This window comes from Manacus vitellinus, unplaced genomic scaffold (genome assembly GCF_001715985.3).
Source record: "Manacus vitellinus isolate BGI_N305 unplaced genomic scaffold, ASM171598v3 scaffold_13_pilon, whole genome shotgun sequence".
Classification (NCBI taxonomy): Eukaryota; Metazoa; Chordata; class Aves; order Passeriformes; family Pipridae; genus Manacus; species Manacus vitellinus.
In genome coordinates, this window is record NW_021938999.1 from 8,522,396 (window position 1) to 8,537,328 (window position 14,933).

Genomic DNA, 14,933 nt, shown 5'->3' on the forward strand with positions numbered 1-14,933 from the left:
ATTTTAAACTGAAAGAAGTTTAGGGGAAGGAGCAAAGGATGTGAGAAACCCAGGGTAAGCTCCACTGCTACAGCAGCCTCAGTGCTCACCAGCATCAGCAAGCTTGGAGCCCAAGCTGCAGCATCAGGATCCCTTGGCCAGGGTTGACCATGTAGCAAGCAGCAGCTACTATGGCCCAGAGCTGGTATTTGGGTGTCTCAGATATACACAGCAGCTGCTTACTCTCTCGCCAGGGTCTTCACCTGCCCTAGATTCTGCTTCAGCTCTAGATTCTACTTCCAGATTTCTAAACTTATGGTTCAGATTAAAGGCTGCCAGGTCAGTAAGAAGACAGTAGAACCAATGCAGTGAATCTGTTCTTCTGCTCTTCTCTCTCTCTGCTACTGCAGCTGGTGTTTGACCCTTATGTCAAGAGAAATTACACCAAAGGTATTCTAACACAGTTGGTAATTGGACTCTGACTCAGCTTCATAGTCAATTTGTTGCATACAATTACTGGGGATGTGCAGAACTGGACTTTTCAGTGTAGGTCTTCTGTTGGTTACAACCATCACCACACACTTTGCCTTCAAGATTTAACACTTTCTGACATCCCAGATCTGCCTGAGAATCATGTATGTTTTTCTAGAGTTCTACTTCCATGTAGTCACTATTTTGCTAGGTTGTTCTTCCTTCAAAGAATCATCAGGTCATTTATATCAGAAAGAACGAGCCAGAGAAAACACTGTGGAGTTAGTCACATAAACAGTTCAAAAAGGCACATGAGGATGAAGACTGTGCTGGAGCAGAATTTCAATGGGAAAGCAGCATAATCACAAGTTATTTTGTAATGCTAGTATAAAAATCATAACTGAAACCAGCGGTTTGGTAAGCCCCTGAAGACTCCTGCCACACTCTGCTGTACCAAGTGGAATGCAAAACCCTTGTGGGAGAGGACTTTATTTCCTCCTAGAGCTCTTCACCCTCATGTAGTGTTTCTTTGATTTACTGAGTCATGACTAACCCTCTTCTCTAACAGTCACCTGGTTTGTTTACTCTCATATGCTGCTGCTACCACCAACTCCTCTTCTCTGAGCTGCTAAATTTAGCACTGCAAAAGGCTTGAACATCTTTGACCAAGAATTAGCTAATACTTCATGTAAACCACAGGATGCATGTGTGCTTACAAAGCACCTTGCAGCACCACGATCAGAGTGCTGATATCTCCAAAACTGCCCTCTATAAGCAGGCACAGGAAGCAACAGGAAGAAAAGCAGAGTGTTTACCTCTATGAGGTGCAAACCCAGAAAGATCGTGGGTTTGCATAATTTTTGTCTTGCAAATGCAAGAGCAGCAAGCATGATTTTATTTCTTGTTTAGATACAACTAGGTTTTGAAATGGAAACACTAAAACCACAACTGATCTTAGCAAAACTGTCCTGGGTCAGTAGTTGCCTTCCCAAACTGAATCCTCAACTAGCCCAAGGCAGTGTTCATGTGCATTTAAAACTAGGTTATAACAACACAAAATCCTTTAGAAATGAATTATTCTGATTGTCACAGCTCCAAGAAAAAGCTTTATCCATCCACGTGCACTTAAAACTCTAGCAGACTAAGCTCTCTGCACTTTTCATTCAGCTGGTGTTCAAGCCCTTTTCTGCAGGAATCCTCAACACCGCAGACCCAACAAACACAGTTTTCAGGATTCCTGTAATAAGGCTCAGAAGAAGCCATTAGATCACAGAGATTAAGACCATTCCCACACAGACAGAAAAAGCAACTTGGCTGGAAGAGTCAGATGATCACTCCTTCTTGCTTAAGACATCATCCAAGATCCCTTCCTCTGCCTGCCTCATCCTCCTCTCAGTTTGCAGCTTAAACTCCTTGCATTTCCAGTACATTTTATTTGCATTTACAGCTATGCACATGCTAAGCAATTCCTCTCCATCTTCATATCTTTGGATGTTTAGATTATCTCTTTGCTAAAGAAAAGATTCATCTGGCATCTTAAATGAAGATATTTTCCCTTTACAGACAACAGCTTGTCTCCAGTACCTGTTTGACCCAGATTTCCTCTGCAGCTTGTAGAGGCTACAGTTAGGTTTGGGATGTGTTTCACTGAGTATACTACTCAGCCAAACTGCACCTATTACTTGTGCCTACTAATGGCTGAATAGAGTTTAAAGAAGACTAGTGCTTTGCTCTTCTTTATCCAGGCACCTGCAACTACAGACCCAGGCTGACTTGTAGCTGTGTAATGTACATTATGCATAATGTTTAGCTGAGAGGAAATCTCCTTAAACCTCCTGGCTAATGGCACAATAATACAAATAAAAGTACAAAAGAGGCAAAAATGTCAGAATCAAACTGATAACAATTAGAAACTCAACACATTAAAAAGAAAATCCATGAAACTTTTAAGTATTTCCCTCACTTACTAGCAGTTGCTTTGATTTTTGCACATCTAGCTGGAGGAAATGGAGTTAAGTGGATGTGGTAAACGGTTTATGAAAAAACACAATTATAGCCAGACGTCCTTAAAGAATTCCATACCTAAAAATAGTATGGAAATAGTGCAGAGCAACTAGCCTTCTTAAAAAACATCTACTGCAGAGAAACTAGCTTTCTTAAAAAGCACCAACTGCAGCTATAGGATTTTAAAAAAATAATGATCAGGCTTTCTTCCAAGGAAAATTGAAGTAAACAAACTGCACATTTCAAGAATATTTTTCTGCATACCATTAGTTCATTTTTGGGAAGAAAACAATAATGAAGCACTTCTAGTATTAAAAAAGTGCAAAACACAAACTCAAAGAGAAGGAAAAAGAAAGGAGAACGCAGGAGCCATACCCAAAAAGAGAACTGCTACTTCACTCCAACTGACAAACACAGTGACCTATTTCAGCCTAAAATTTTGAATGGAGTGTAGGGGAATAAAGAGTAAGCTTTACCTCACTTATTTCCCCACCAGTTTTCAGTACAGAGTTACAACGAACTTGCCAAGAGAAATCCATAATTTCAGCTACAGCAAACCTCAGGCTTTGGTGAAGAGCTCTTGACCTAGCAGTAAGGGCTGGAGACATCCAGAGCTGACTCAATCCACCCAGCTAAACTATCCCATCAGCCTGAACCTCCAACCATCTGCTCAACATGAAAGGGTGATCTTCATTACCCTTTACCTTGGAGTTTGCTACAAAGGTCTGTGGAAAAGAAAAAGGATTCAGTGAGAAGTGGTAACATAGTTTATCAGAAGGTTTTGAAATTACAGCAAGAACCTGAAGATTACAAACGTTCACAAAAATAACATTCAGTTATTGTAAGAACATGCTAAGAAAGGAGAATGGATTCACCAGCAATGGAGGTGCCCTGGGAACCCTATTTTATATCAAAAAGCATGTCCTAGTTCAAACCAGAAATCAGTTCTGGTAGGTCCTACTGTTTCTGTTACACACTAGATTACATCAGGAAACCATACATGTTCCATCTAGTTTAAAAACAGTTGGATAACAGGAGCATAAGCAATATATCATCTTTGCAATGGAAGAAGTACATGGTAACTCTGAAGTTAAATATTCAAGTAAAGTATTGAAACTAATGAGGCAAGTCAAACAGATCTTTCAGTTTTTGCCTGATATTCCAACCGTGATACCTCTTCCAGCTATCTGTGGAAGCTGATAGTAGCTTGTTATAAATTCTTTCCCAGTTTCCTTTATCAGACCTCCCTCCCATACATGGTGGGGGGGAACATATCGAAGAAATATTGCCAAATGAAAAACAAGTTAGGGAAATTAATGGCAAATCCTTGAGAACATGCTGAAGATAAAACACAAGTCTTGTTGCTGGATTATAGAAATTGAATAGAATCCATAGGCTTGTTATTCCTACCCCTTAGAAAATACCTGACAAGCTTTGAACACATAAAAACACCCTCACACTCTGAAGTTAAAACCAAAACATTAAAATGACCGTTTTGGGAAGCAACTGACCAAGAATTCTCATTGATTTATTACAGAGATCTCTACTTCTACTAAGTCACAGGAATGCTTGTCTTCCATTTTTCCGTTTTTAACTATCCTGTCTTAAAAGTCAGCAGTTCAGACCTCCTGAGATTAAATCCCCAAAATCTTGTGGCTGCCTCTAGCCATGAATGACTCATATACATTTTTTCTCATATACACAAATACACGTATATATACAAGTAAACCCAAACAAGTAACACCTGAAATCTACAGACACTCTTCTCTGTATTTCTTACATCACTTACTAGTAATCCTTATACTGTTAAGAGACATGTGTTTTAAGACATATTATTTGTTGAAACAGTTGCCAAGGAAATGCACTGGTTGCCCCTTCAGAAATCTCTTCTTATGAATTACTACTAGAAAAAAAACTCCACCTATTCCAAGCACATTAAGGTTGACTTAGTTCTAAGATAACCTGCAGATGTCAACATCAAGATTTCAACTAAGCAGCTTTAATCATGTAGTGAGGTATGCTGTGAGAAATGCAATGAAAAAAAAATATCCAAGTGACCCAGAAACCCTGAGAATGCTTTTAAGGTCTTCCTAGGGAAACATCAGCCCACGTGCTGATGTTTTATTTTATGTGCTATCCGCACATTAGCACACCTCAAAATTCTGATGCCAACTTCTACAGCTTAGAGAAACCTTATTTCAGCAAGCTTAAGCCATTCCTTTTCCACAGAGTATTTTATACTTACGTAAAAAGTGTTTTTCCAGTAAGGCTATTTCCAGGTGACCTTTGATCTCACTCAGTCTGTCAGACTCTGTTCTGTTAAAATCCGGGACTCCTGAAGCCATGATGATGGTCCCTGGACCAGCCTATAAGAAAGCCAGAACATATTCACAGCTCAGAAGCACTTTTTTTTTTCATTCAAATACATCAACTTATTTCTGGGGCAGTAAAGAAACAACCATGTGAGAAACATGCAAGTATCGACAACTCTGCATGCCTCTCTCAGCATTAAATTACCAAAACAAATGAATGAAAGCTAATCAAATGCATGGTATCTCTCCCATGTGAGTTTACAGAATACATTTCTACAGACCTCAGGGAGTTACAGAAAACTAAGATTTCCCACCACCACCACCACCCTTACAAGTTCTGCTGCATCATCATTTAAGCCTTACTTCTGCTGATTTAAAAGGCATATTTATACTATCCCTCTCTTCTTCCCATTAAATGAACAGTCAATGCAACACACTTTACCTATAAAATTGTGAAGCTATCAAAAGTAATACTTTCCTAGATAACTGCTGAGCTATTAGAAAATACATATTTTATATTTTAATATCCATTTATAGAATGTGTAATTCTGAAGACCACAGGTTCTCAGCAAGGAAGGGTTCCCCACTCCCTCCATCTCCCTCACAGCCCTGTTACTGCAGAAGGATGTTGCTGGTGCCCAGGAGCTCATCCTGGCAGGCTAGGAGAGGTGGGAGTCAGGAGACTGTGTGTCTTGACAGATTTACCAGCACCCCTCAAGTGAACTCAGCACTGGAAATACTGCAGAAAGCAGGAATTAAAGAGCAAATTGATTAATTTGCAAGAGCAGTGACAACCACCACCTCCATGAAGTGAGCACAGAAAAACCCCAAGCCCACACAGCACAAGGCAGGTGATGCCATCTTTCTCTCATTAAGTGGGCATTTTCAAACAGCAGGGAAAAGGGCAGGTGAGGGCATCTCCTGAGTAATGGTTGTTCAGCACTTGTGTGCAGTCCCCACAAGGTACAAAAAGTCTGTCAATGAGAATTACAGGAGCTTCTTCAACCACTAATACTCAAAATCAAAGTGATAGATTACAGAAGGCTACATCTCAGAACAAAGACAGAAAGGGATTTATTTACCCATTATAATCACTCCCCCACTCCTTGTTTGAACCTTGAAAACATATAGGAACTGTACTGCTTTCAAACACCAGCTTGCTTACATTTAACCACACCACCTAAATTACATATATATATATATATATAAACTCAAGTAATCTATAGGAGAGTTAATTAAAAGACATCTTCTATGTTTTAGGAAAAATGTGCAGAAAGCTTACTGACAACAAAGTACTTTCACTGTTGGGAATGATTTGCGCTTCTAAGATAAATCAGTGTGGAAATATCTAATAAACATCTGTTTTCTTGCTTGAGCTGAACAGATGTTGAGTTTAAGCCTCAGAATTTGTCTATACAGGCAAATTAGCACTCTGTAGGCAGCTACTGCCCAGCATTTACCTGGTATCAACTCCCCACTTGGGCATGCTCAATACAGTGCCAAGCAGAGATGCTATTTCCAGTGCCAAAAGCAGCACCCACCCACACAGCAGTCAGTCAACGCTGCTGGCCACGATGAGGAGCAGAAGCTGTTAGCTCAGCAGCAGCCCAGGCTGCTTCCCATTTTGGAGCCAGCACGAACCATGTCATAGCAGAGGCAGACAGACCGCAAGCAATCCTCACACGGAAAGCTGCAGCACAGCATCCTCCTCCCCATGCTCCACATTTCCCATTCACCTCTGCCTTTAGCCAGAGAGGTGCAACAGCTCCAGACACTGCTGAAGAGTAACAGAGCCTGTTTTCAGATGAGCATGTCAGTTAACCTCTGTGTTGATTTCTTATCTATAGAACTGGGTTGTATTTATTTACACTGCAAGGTTTAGTGCTATCACTTGCCAGACACTTGGAGAGCCCCAAGGAGGATGGTGTGGCTGAAGTCGAACAGCAGCACCCTTACAAGACACTCCACAGGCAGGCACAAGGAAAGCGAGGGAGGAGAGAAAGAAGAAACAGGCTAAAAAATATCTCAGCATATCCAAATTTTCATCCTCATTGAAGATACTCAAGATATTTCACCCAAAGTTGTGCTACATTTCAGAAATCCATCTGGAGAACCAACTCTGCTTTTCCTTCTTCAGAGATGTTAAGTCATTAATTAAAGCCCAGCACACCTTGACTGTGCCTCTTAGAAGAAAGGAAAGAGCAAGAGGTGAATAGCACTCAGGAGAGTGATATCAGTTAACATGACTCATTCTGAAAGTTTTCAAATGTGTTTATCTGCTTAAGCATTAGATTTTCAAGCAGCCTGACATCCGTTGATAGGTTAAAAATCAGGAGGTACAGATCTTCAAACTAAGTACAAAAGGTTAGAATGACCTTGTAACGTAGAGAGAAAAAGAGGAAAAAAAATCCACTAAATTAAAACATAAGGTTGCTTGCTAAGAATACTAGGAGCAAGATCATGTAATTATCATGTAACAATAATATAGTTCAACCAGAGTAGTAAGATACACAGTAACACAAGTTTGGTGGTAAATAAAGCACCAATTTCCAAAACTGGCATCACCATAATATTTTATGAATACTGTTTAGAAGTGTTCAGAAAACTAAGCACACCCAGGACAGCGATATGAGAGATATTTAAGCAGATGTTTCTTTTTGTCTCAGAAGTTTTTTCCCCACACCAACACACCTAAGATGACAAGAAATAAAGTCTCTACATTTGCTGAAGGTCTACTGCCTACGTCTGAATTCAAAAAGCCCTTCTGTCTGAAGTTAGCATAACTGACTCAATTCACAAGTTAACAAAATCCTTGTATTAATTCCAGCCTTATCTGGGTAAAGGTTTCTCCTATCTGTTGCCTCTGTAGGACAGCACTGGGACTCAGGCTGAAACAACTACACTGTACTGTACAGATGTCCTTTCTAGTTTCTGATTCACAGGAAAAGCCTTGAAGGTTTCTGCAGATTTCTGCTTTTTCTTCTTCCTCTCTAGCTTTGACAGTATTTGACACAGGAGCCCTCTTAAAATGCTGGCAATTGCTATTACTTAGCCAAGACCATGCACAAGGCCTGGCAGTGCCCAGGAAGCCAGAGAAATGCCTGAGGTAAGTGTGGAGTCAGAGACAGAGGGGTTAAAGGAACATTTCTGATGATGACAGACTGTCTGTAACCCATTATCAGAGTTCAGGGCTGCTGCTCCAAGCCACACCCAGTTCCGGATCTAAATTCACATCTCCTCACCAATGTTTTTCAAACCATCTGCAGTTTAGGCTTTTCATAAAGCACTTCCCAGCCCAAGAGTTCTCTACCTTCCCTCTCCAAACTCCCTTTATCCTGTGAGCCCTGGGATTTTGTTCTGTGTGCTGAGCACCGACACCACTGCCACTGTACAGCCACAGAAAGAGTCTAAGTCACTTCTTAACCAAGCAGATGTGGATCTGTCCTCTCCATCTCCAGCACAGCAAGTTTCAGCATCATACAGAAATAAAAATGGCCAACTCTCTCCTAATTTTCTTCCACAACATCGTATGTACGTGGATGACTTTTCTCTAGGAAGATATAACAAAACAGTTGTCTCATTTTCAAGTTTGTAATTAGCCTGGAGAGGAACAGTTCTCAAACACAGAGGAAAAGGAGCAATGAGGACAAGTCATGGTAACCCCAGGGGCATAACCATCCACCCAAGTCACTCCTCAGGGCCCAGAAAGTGGCTGGAACACAACACAGGGAAGAGGTAGTTTGAAATACAGAATCTTAGCTTGCATTCACAGCTTGTCTTGAGTTTCTCAACTCACACTTCATGTGCATTTTCTTACTTCAAATTATGAAAGAGTTCCCCATGAATGCTGCATTTACCTGCTGTAAGAAAAGGGAAAACTCAACAACACTGTTTAAGAGTGAAGGCATCTGCATGAATAGTTAATGCTAAGTAGCTATTCTTGGAAGCCTGCCCATATTGGAAGTCTCCTAAAACACAGCTATATTCTACATAAATTTTAAAAAATCTAGTGCTAGTCAGTTTTAGAGACTTGAACATCTTAACTGTAATGTTGGCATCATGCTTCATACCTCCCAAGCATCATGCTTTATAACTTACAATCACTGTAAATGAGGTGACTGATGCAGCAGCATTTAAGTTTTAACTGACATGTCAGGAAAAGCCAAGCTGTACTGCAATTAAATTAATGTTTTCTGTACCACAATAACTCAGATTTAATCCTAGCATACTGGCAGGGAACTTGCGTTAAGTAGATTAGATTGCTTTCAGTACAACATGCCAGGTACAAGAGAGATTTGACTTGTAATTCTCACTGCCTCCACAGGTTTAGACACAATTTGTTCTTTTACTCCTCTGCAAATGGGATGGTATCTCCTCTGCACCACGTTCATTCATATACCTGTGCATAGAACTGAACCTTTGCTCCGCTTTCGTAAAAATGGGACATGGTGGCACTGAATGAAGGGGACTTTAATTACTAAGAAAGCAACATTATCTCAATTTCCAATGTCACAACAAGTCAAATGCTAATATGTTCACGATTAGGAAGTAAGAATGGACCAAGTTACTGCCTCTACCTGTTTTGCACTTCTGGTGTTTCTACATACCTACAGTGTTGAATGTTCTTGCTTTAAAAAACCAAACAATCACCTACGGTAAAGAGGGAAGGGAGGAAGAAACCCAGGAAGCCATTCAAGAACTAAAAGAGATGTTTAGCAAAGAGTTAAATTTGTTAACCAACATTGCTGTCTTGGCAATGATCTGATCACAGTGCCCAAATACTCACAGAGATCTAAGAAAGTATCTGCTATCCAAAGCATTATCTGGTAGTTGGGGCACTTAAATGAGAGGGGGGAAAGTACCCACACAAGCTAGCAGCCAGCATGTAAGCTGAGTCCAAACTAATTCAAATTTGGAGTAAGACACTTTTTGAACAGAAGAAATCACTGAGAAGAATTGAAAGGAAAATATAAATCCTTCCAGACCCAGGGCCCTCCTATCTGGAGCTGTGTGCTTTATCCAAACACAGATTAGGATGTTTATTATTGAACTAAATAGGTAAAGCTCACAGTTTTAAGATAAAGAATATGAGATCACCTCATCTGGTCATCTTTTCTGTCTTTTCACAGTGTAAATTTTGCACGTGTAACTTCAGTAAGATACGTTGGGACTAAGTGCCACTGCTGTATCTGTGGCCTGAGACTGAACATTCACTTCACTTGCAGGAGGTGCACAACAGAGGATGATGCTCTTCTTGGCAGATGATCAGGGCTCTGCAATCACAAGCTTTTATGACAGGGTTTTTTCCTCTAAAAGATCCATTTGGGTTGAGTTCCTGCATATGCTTGTCAGGTTCAGATACATACCTAAAGAAGAGGCACCTAATGTGCACATTTCTAAGTGCACTGCAAACCCACGAGGCAAAGAAGGACCCTTCATTCATATGACTGCACTGTACTGTTCTAATAGACAGAGATCTTTCTTTAATGACTCCATAACGATTAATACACCAGACAGGGGCAGGGAAGTAGAGGGGCAGAGATGAAGCCTTTATCAAGGGAATGGTTGACAGATGCAGATAAGGGGACCAGGACTTTAATTTTGCATGCATATGTTCAGTTATAAGCCACCAATTTCCAAATCACAAATTCTGTACTCAGATTTCAACAGAAACAATGAAGCAACAAAAGTGGAAGCACAGTACAGCTCACATTTATCTGAAAAGATATGCAGTCTAACTGCAATTTACGCAGCTTTGCATTAGCTTTTGTGTGCTTTCAACATTTCCCTAAGGTATTAAACAGGAAGAAACCAATAAGACGTGGTCTTCTTATGATCAGTGCAATAGAACTATAATACTACGTTGCTAACAGAACCTTTAAAAGAAAACAAATCTGTATACGTGCAATTTAAGATTTGAGTTTTAGATACTGAAAATTAAAACCAATTCAGGTACAATTCAATCGTATCATCTCAATAAGAGAGACATAATTCAGAATTGCCCTGTTCACGTGATCTCAACCAGTATTTTAATACTGATTTAAATACATAAGCATTACTTTCTTTATTTTTGGCACCTCTGCAGCACAGGGGATTATTTCTTCTCCCTTCATTTTACAGATGGACAGTTCCCAGATGTCTGTGAGGCCAACTGCTAATCCCTCAAACTTCCCATCTGAAATTTATCCCTGAACGTCAGACCTCTTTGCTCATACCAATTTGCTTATTTCTCTCATATCTGTAACACAGCTGTTGCTCTTAGGCTGTTACTCCACTGCATTTGGAGTTCCCAAATATCAGGAGTGGGGCAAAACAAGTTTGATGCTGTTGCTGCTTTCCTCTCTCCCTTTCTCCCTGTTTTTTAAAGAACTGTACTCAACTGTATCCCAAGGACTTAGATCACAACAGCCTACTACAGTATGTAAATTAGCCAGAAAGCAAAGTGTTTCTCTTCAAATTCCCTTCTCAGCACACAGAGCTCAACATTTTGAGAAATCAGAGACTATCACTGCAGATGTGTAGCCATAAGGCTTTTATAACTATTCAAAACTGTAGGTTTTACCTTGCTGTTCCCTCCTTACCATCCTGAAGCTACTATTCCCCTGAAGAAATATAGAAGATAGTATCTAGAGTTTAAGTAATCTTTCTGTAGCCTCTAGCTCTGCCATCCAGATACTTCTGTTTAGATACAAAGGGCATCTAATATATACCCACATATAAACATAATGCCTTAAGTTTAATGAAAAAAGTATTTACCTATAAAAACCTCAGAAAATAAAACGTTAGAAGGGCAGTAGCAGAGATTACTCCCAGTATACACAATACTTACATCTTAACGAATGACAGATGTCTTCAGTAGACTAAATGACATTTAACAGACTTACTTGTCTCAGATGCTTGAGGATTTGCATACAACAGACTTTCTGTGACCAAAACATGCTCTGTCATTACCACCTGTTTGTTCCATGACCACAGGAAAAACATTCTGGCAAAAAGGCTCTTTATAACCAGAATTGTATGTGGTACCATAGAAGCCCACTTAAATTTAAAAAAGCTAATATATACAGAAAAAGCTGCCAATCTCAAACCAGATACATAAGCATATACGATTTGAAGTCTTTTAGTTTAGAATTTGCTGTGAGCAAGCCCTGTGCTCTTAGAAATGAGCCTTCAGACAACAGTCTGATCACATTTTGGGGACAGAAACTGCACAGTACATTTCCAAATAGGGTGATATAAATTCTGACTTCCAAGTCAGACAAATCTGAATTTAGATTGTAGCATTCCAAGCTCAAGGATCCTTAGCCATTTTTTAACAGTTAAGCAGGATTTTATTTTACTTTTTAACCAATATTTAACTCTTCCTGAAACAGTGTCTTTTAAAAAGGTAGGTCTGTTTGGGTGCTCCCACTTACAAGCACCAAAAAGTTTAGTTTAAACCTGCTGCATAGGTTTAAACCAACTCAATAGCATGGAAGCATTACTGGGTACAACACTGCAGTGGAGAACAATGTGGTGTGACCCTGCCATGAAGCCAACAGAAGCCTTATCCATACAGTCCTGGACAGTGCCATTTAAGCAGACCTGAGCTCCTAAGACTGAAAAGTTGTCTTTCCTTTTCATGTATTCATTCATAATTCAACAAAACAAATAAAACCAGAGAACATTCAGAAGCACACCCAAGGTTATCAAACCTGTCAACCCACAATATCTAAAATAAAAAGTACGTACAGGGAACCGTAAGACTAAGAAATTAATTTATCCTTCCACAAAATGGAAGACTATTACTGGAAGGTTGCTTCCTAGTCCAGAAATCCTCAAGTGTTAAATCCAAAATATAAGGATAAAGAATTATTAATTTCTGTTATTTTCTGCCTCAGAACTATAAAACGTCATATAATAATACTTAAATCAAGTACTTACAGGGTCTCTCAGCTCTTCATTGTCTCGAGCTGACGTCCGAGGTATTTTCACCGGAATTTCATCTCCACATTCAGTGTCTGAAGCATTTGGAGACTCTGCTAAATCAAGTAACTCATCTCTCTTGTGACCTCTGAACCTTATTTTGTCCAACTTCTTTAGCATGTTCAGCACTGCACTTTTCTGCTTTACCTTAACATGACGGTTGGAGTCTCTGCAAGATCAAGACATCAAGAGTATTTTAGAAAGCTTACAATAAACCTAAATAAAGACATTCTCATCATTAACTACTCCCAACCATCTTTCAAGGGCCTTTCTGCCAATGGATGAAAAACGTGGTGCAGCTTAGCTTTTTAATAGGCATTTTTTTCCACAGTGTAACAAATGCATGGTTTGTTTTTCAGTAGTTGATGATTTACCCTCTTCCCAGACCATTATGGCCTCTTTCTCCTGGTTATTTTTAAAGCAAGCCAGAATAGGCACAAGGTAACAACCCGCACTCCAAAATTTAGGAAGTCAGTTCCTAATAGGTCACATGAAACAAAAATAGTTTAGTTGGTAAGTCCACATTCTTGAACTTGGGATGTTTCTAATCAAAGACATAAAAATCCACTCAGCTTCACAAACAATCTTTAAATTCCCAGACAAACTGGAGCAAAATAGTAAAGATGCTATGATATCTCCCTACTGCTTCAGGTTAAGAAAACAAAGTAGCAAGGGTTTACTGAAGAAAGCCACTAGACAGATCCATGCAGAAGATCCCACCAAATGCTAGAGACTTTTGAAACAGACTATGAACATTCAAATGCACTGCCAAAATCCTTCAAATTACCACAACTGAAAATCTTGTATATCCCTTGCTAGATTTTTATTACTCTCTTTGAGGTGCAAGCAAGAATCACTTTATTAGTGATGTTTTCGCAATTTTTTAGGACTAGTAGGATGGCTAAAATTTTACTGTAAGAGAAACACCATAGCCAGTATTTTTGCAGGTGCCACAACATCCATAGGAATGAGAAATGCCCAGGACATTTCACTTCCAGTGACAGTGTTTGACATGAGCAATTCTTAAATTCTAAATCTTAAATACTACTGGGGGAAGCATTTTGCTTTTTAAAAGACAATAGAAGAAAGTTTAATTTATGTACGTAAACTCATTGTAATGATAGCTTTCCAAGACACTGCACTGTATAATTTCTGATTTAAACCAGACCTGCCAAACTGGTCCCATTCAATGAATCACACTCGGTACTAAAGGTCCCAAGCTCCATCTTTAAAAAGAAAAAAAAACCCAACAGTTAGTTCCTTTTTCCTGCCACTTCAGCAATCTAACACTCTGACCATTTATAACAAATCAGCCACAATTTTCTCTCCTACAAACACTGTTCCTCAGCTCACAGAGTTCCATTTGGAGAATGATTCAATGCTCTAATAAATGGATTTTTAAAAATTTTGAGGCACTTGTTCCTGTTACTACCCTTTTGTCCTCTGTGGTCAACACTACCATCCTCTTCATTAAAAGTCATGTTTTGCTTCATGGCACATCATCTCAGGCACTGGTGTGAGATGAAAAAGCAAAGTAGGATTCAGACACACGTCACTTCAGGAATATAAAGAGCAAAATAGAAGAGCCTTTCGCTACCACAGCCTTTGCACCTGAGGCAATTCTCACCTCCTTACACAAACCTCTTTTCAACAGAGCTCTTCAACTTTTCTTATGAATTCTCTGCTTACCCTAACACTTTGGCAGTGACTATTCACACCAAGTTCAAACTGGATCATTCACTTCAAAATCTGCCTGAGTTTGCACCTCTGCCAAGGTTTATTAGCACCCTTCAATTAAATACAGAAGTTTTAAACTAATACAAATCCCCTACAGTATAACTCGCAAAAAACCCCCATAAAATTCTTCCTTTATCAGAGATGCTTAAAGTTGCAGCCCTGTGTTTAATCTATCACTTAGAGAGAATCACTTGTGGTAACTCACACCAAGGTTATTTTCTATGAACAGCTTTTCTTTGAAGTTCTTTTGCTTGTCAAAGCTAAGTTTAAAATAGAAACACTTCTTGCTCATTCATTGACTATTTGATGAAGAAACATTTCAGCTATCACATCCAGAAATATCTCTAGGCCCTTCTATTAATAGCAACTAGGGAACAAATCGTATTAGGGAAGTTCAAACCTCTGATAAGCACCGGTACAACTGTATTGCTCTCTTGCCCATTGCAATGATCTCCATCTACATTC

At 39.5% G+C, this 14,933-nt stretch overlaps 1 protein-coding gene across 1 annotated transcript in view; it reads right to left on the reverse strand.

Moving 5' to 3' along the window:
• GRAMD4 (GRAM domain containing 4) overlaps positions 1-12,900 on the reverse strand; it is a 52,855-nt gene extending 39,955 nt beyond the window's left edge. The window contains exons 1-2 of the mRNA XM_008921584.3: positions 12,690-12,900; positions 4,700-4,820 (exon numbers count right to left, since the gene is read on the reverse strand). Of these exons, the coding sequence (XP_008919832.1) occupies positions 4,700-4,820; positions 12,690-12,851 (283 nt within the window). The 5' untranslated portion in view covers positions 12,852-12,900. The remainder of the gene's footprint in view (positions 1-4,699; positions 4,821-12,689) is intronic.
• Positions 12,901-14,933: the final 2,033 nt, after the last annotated feature.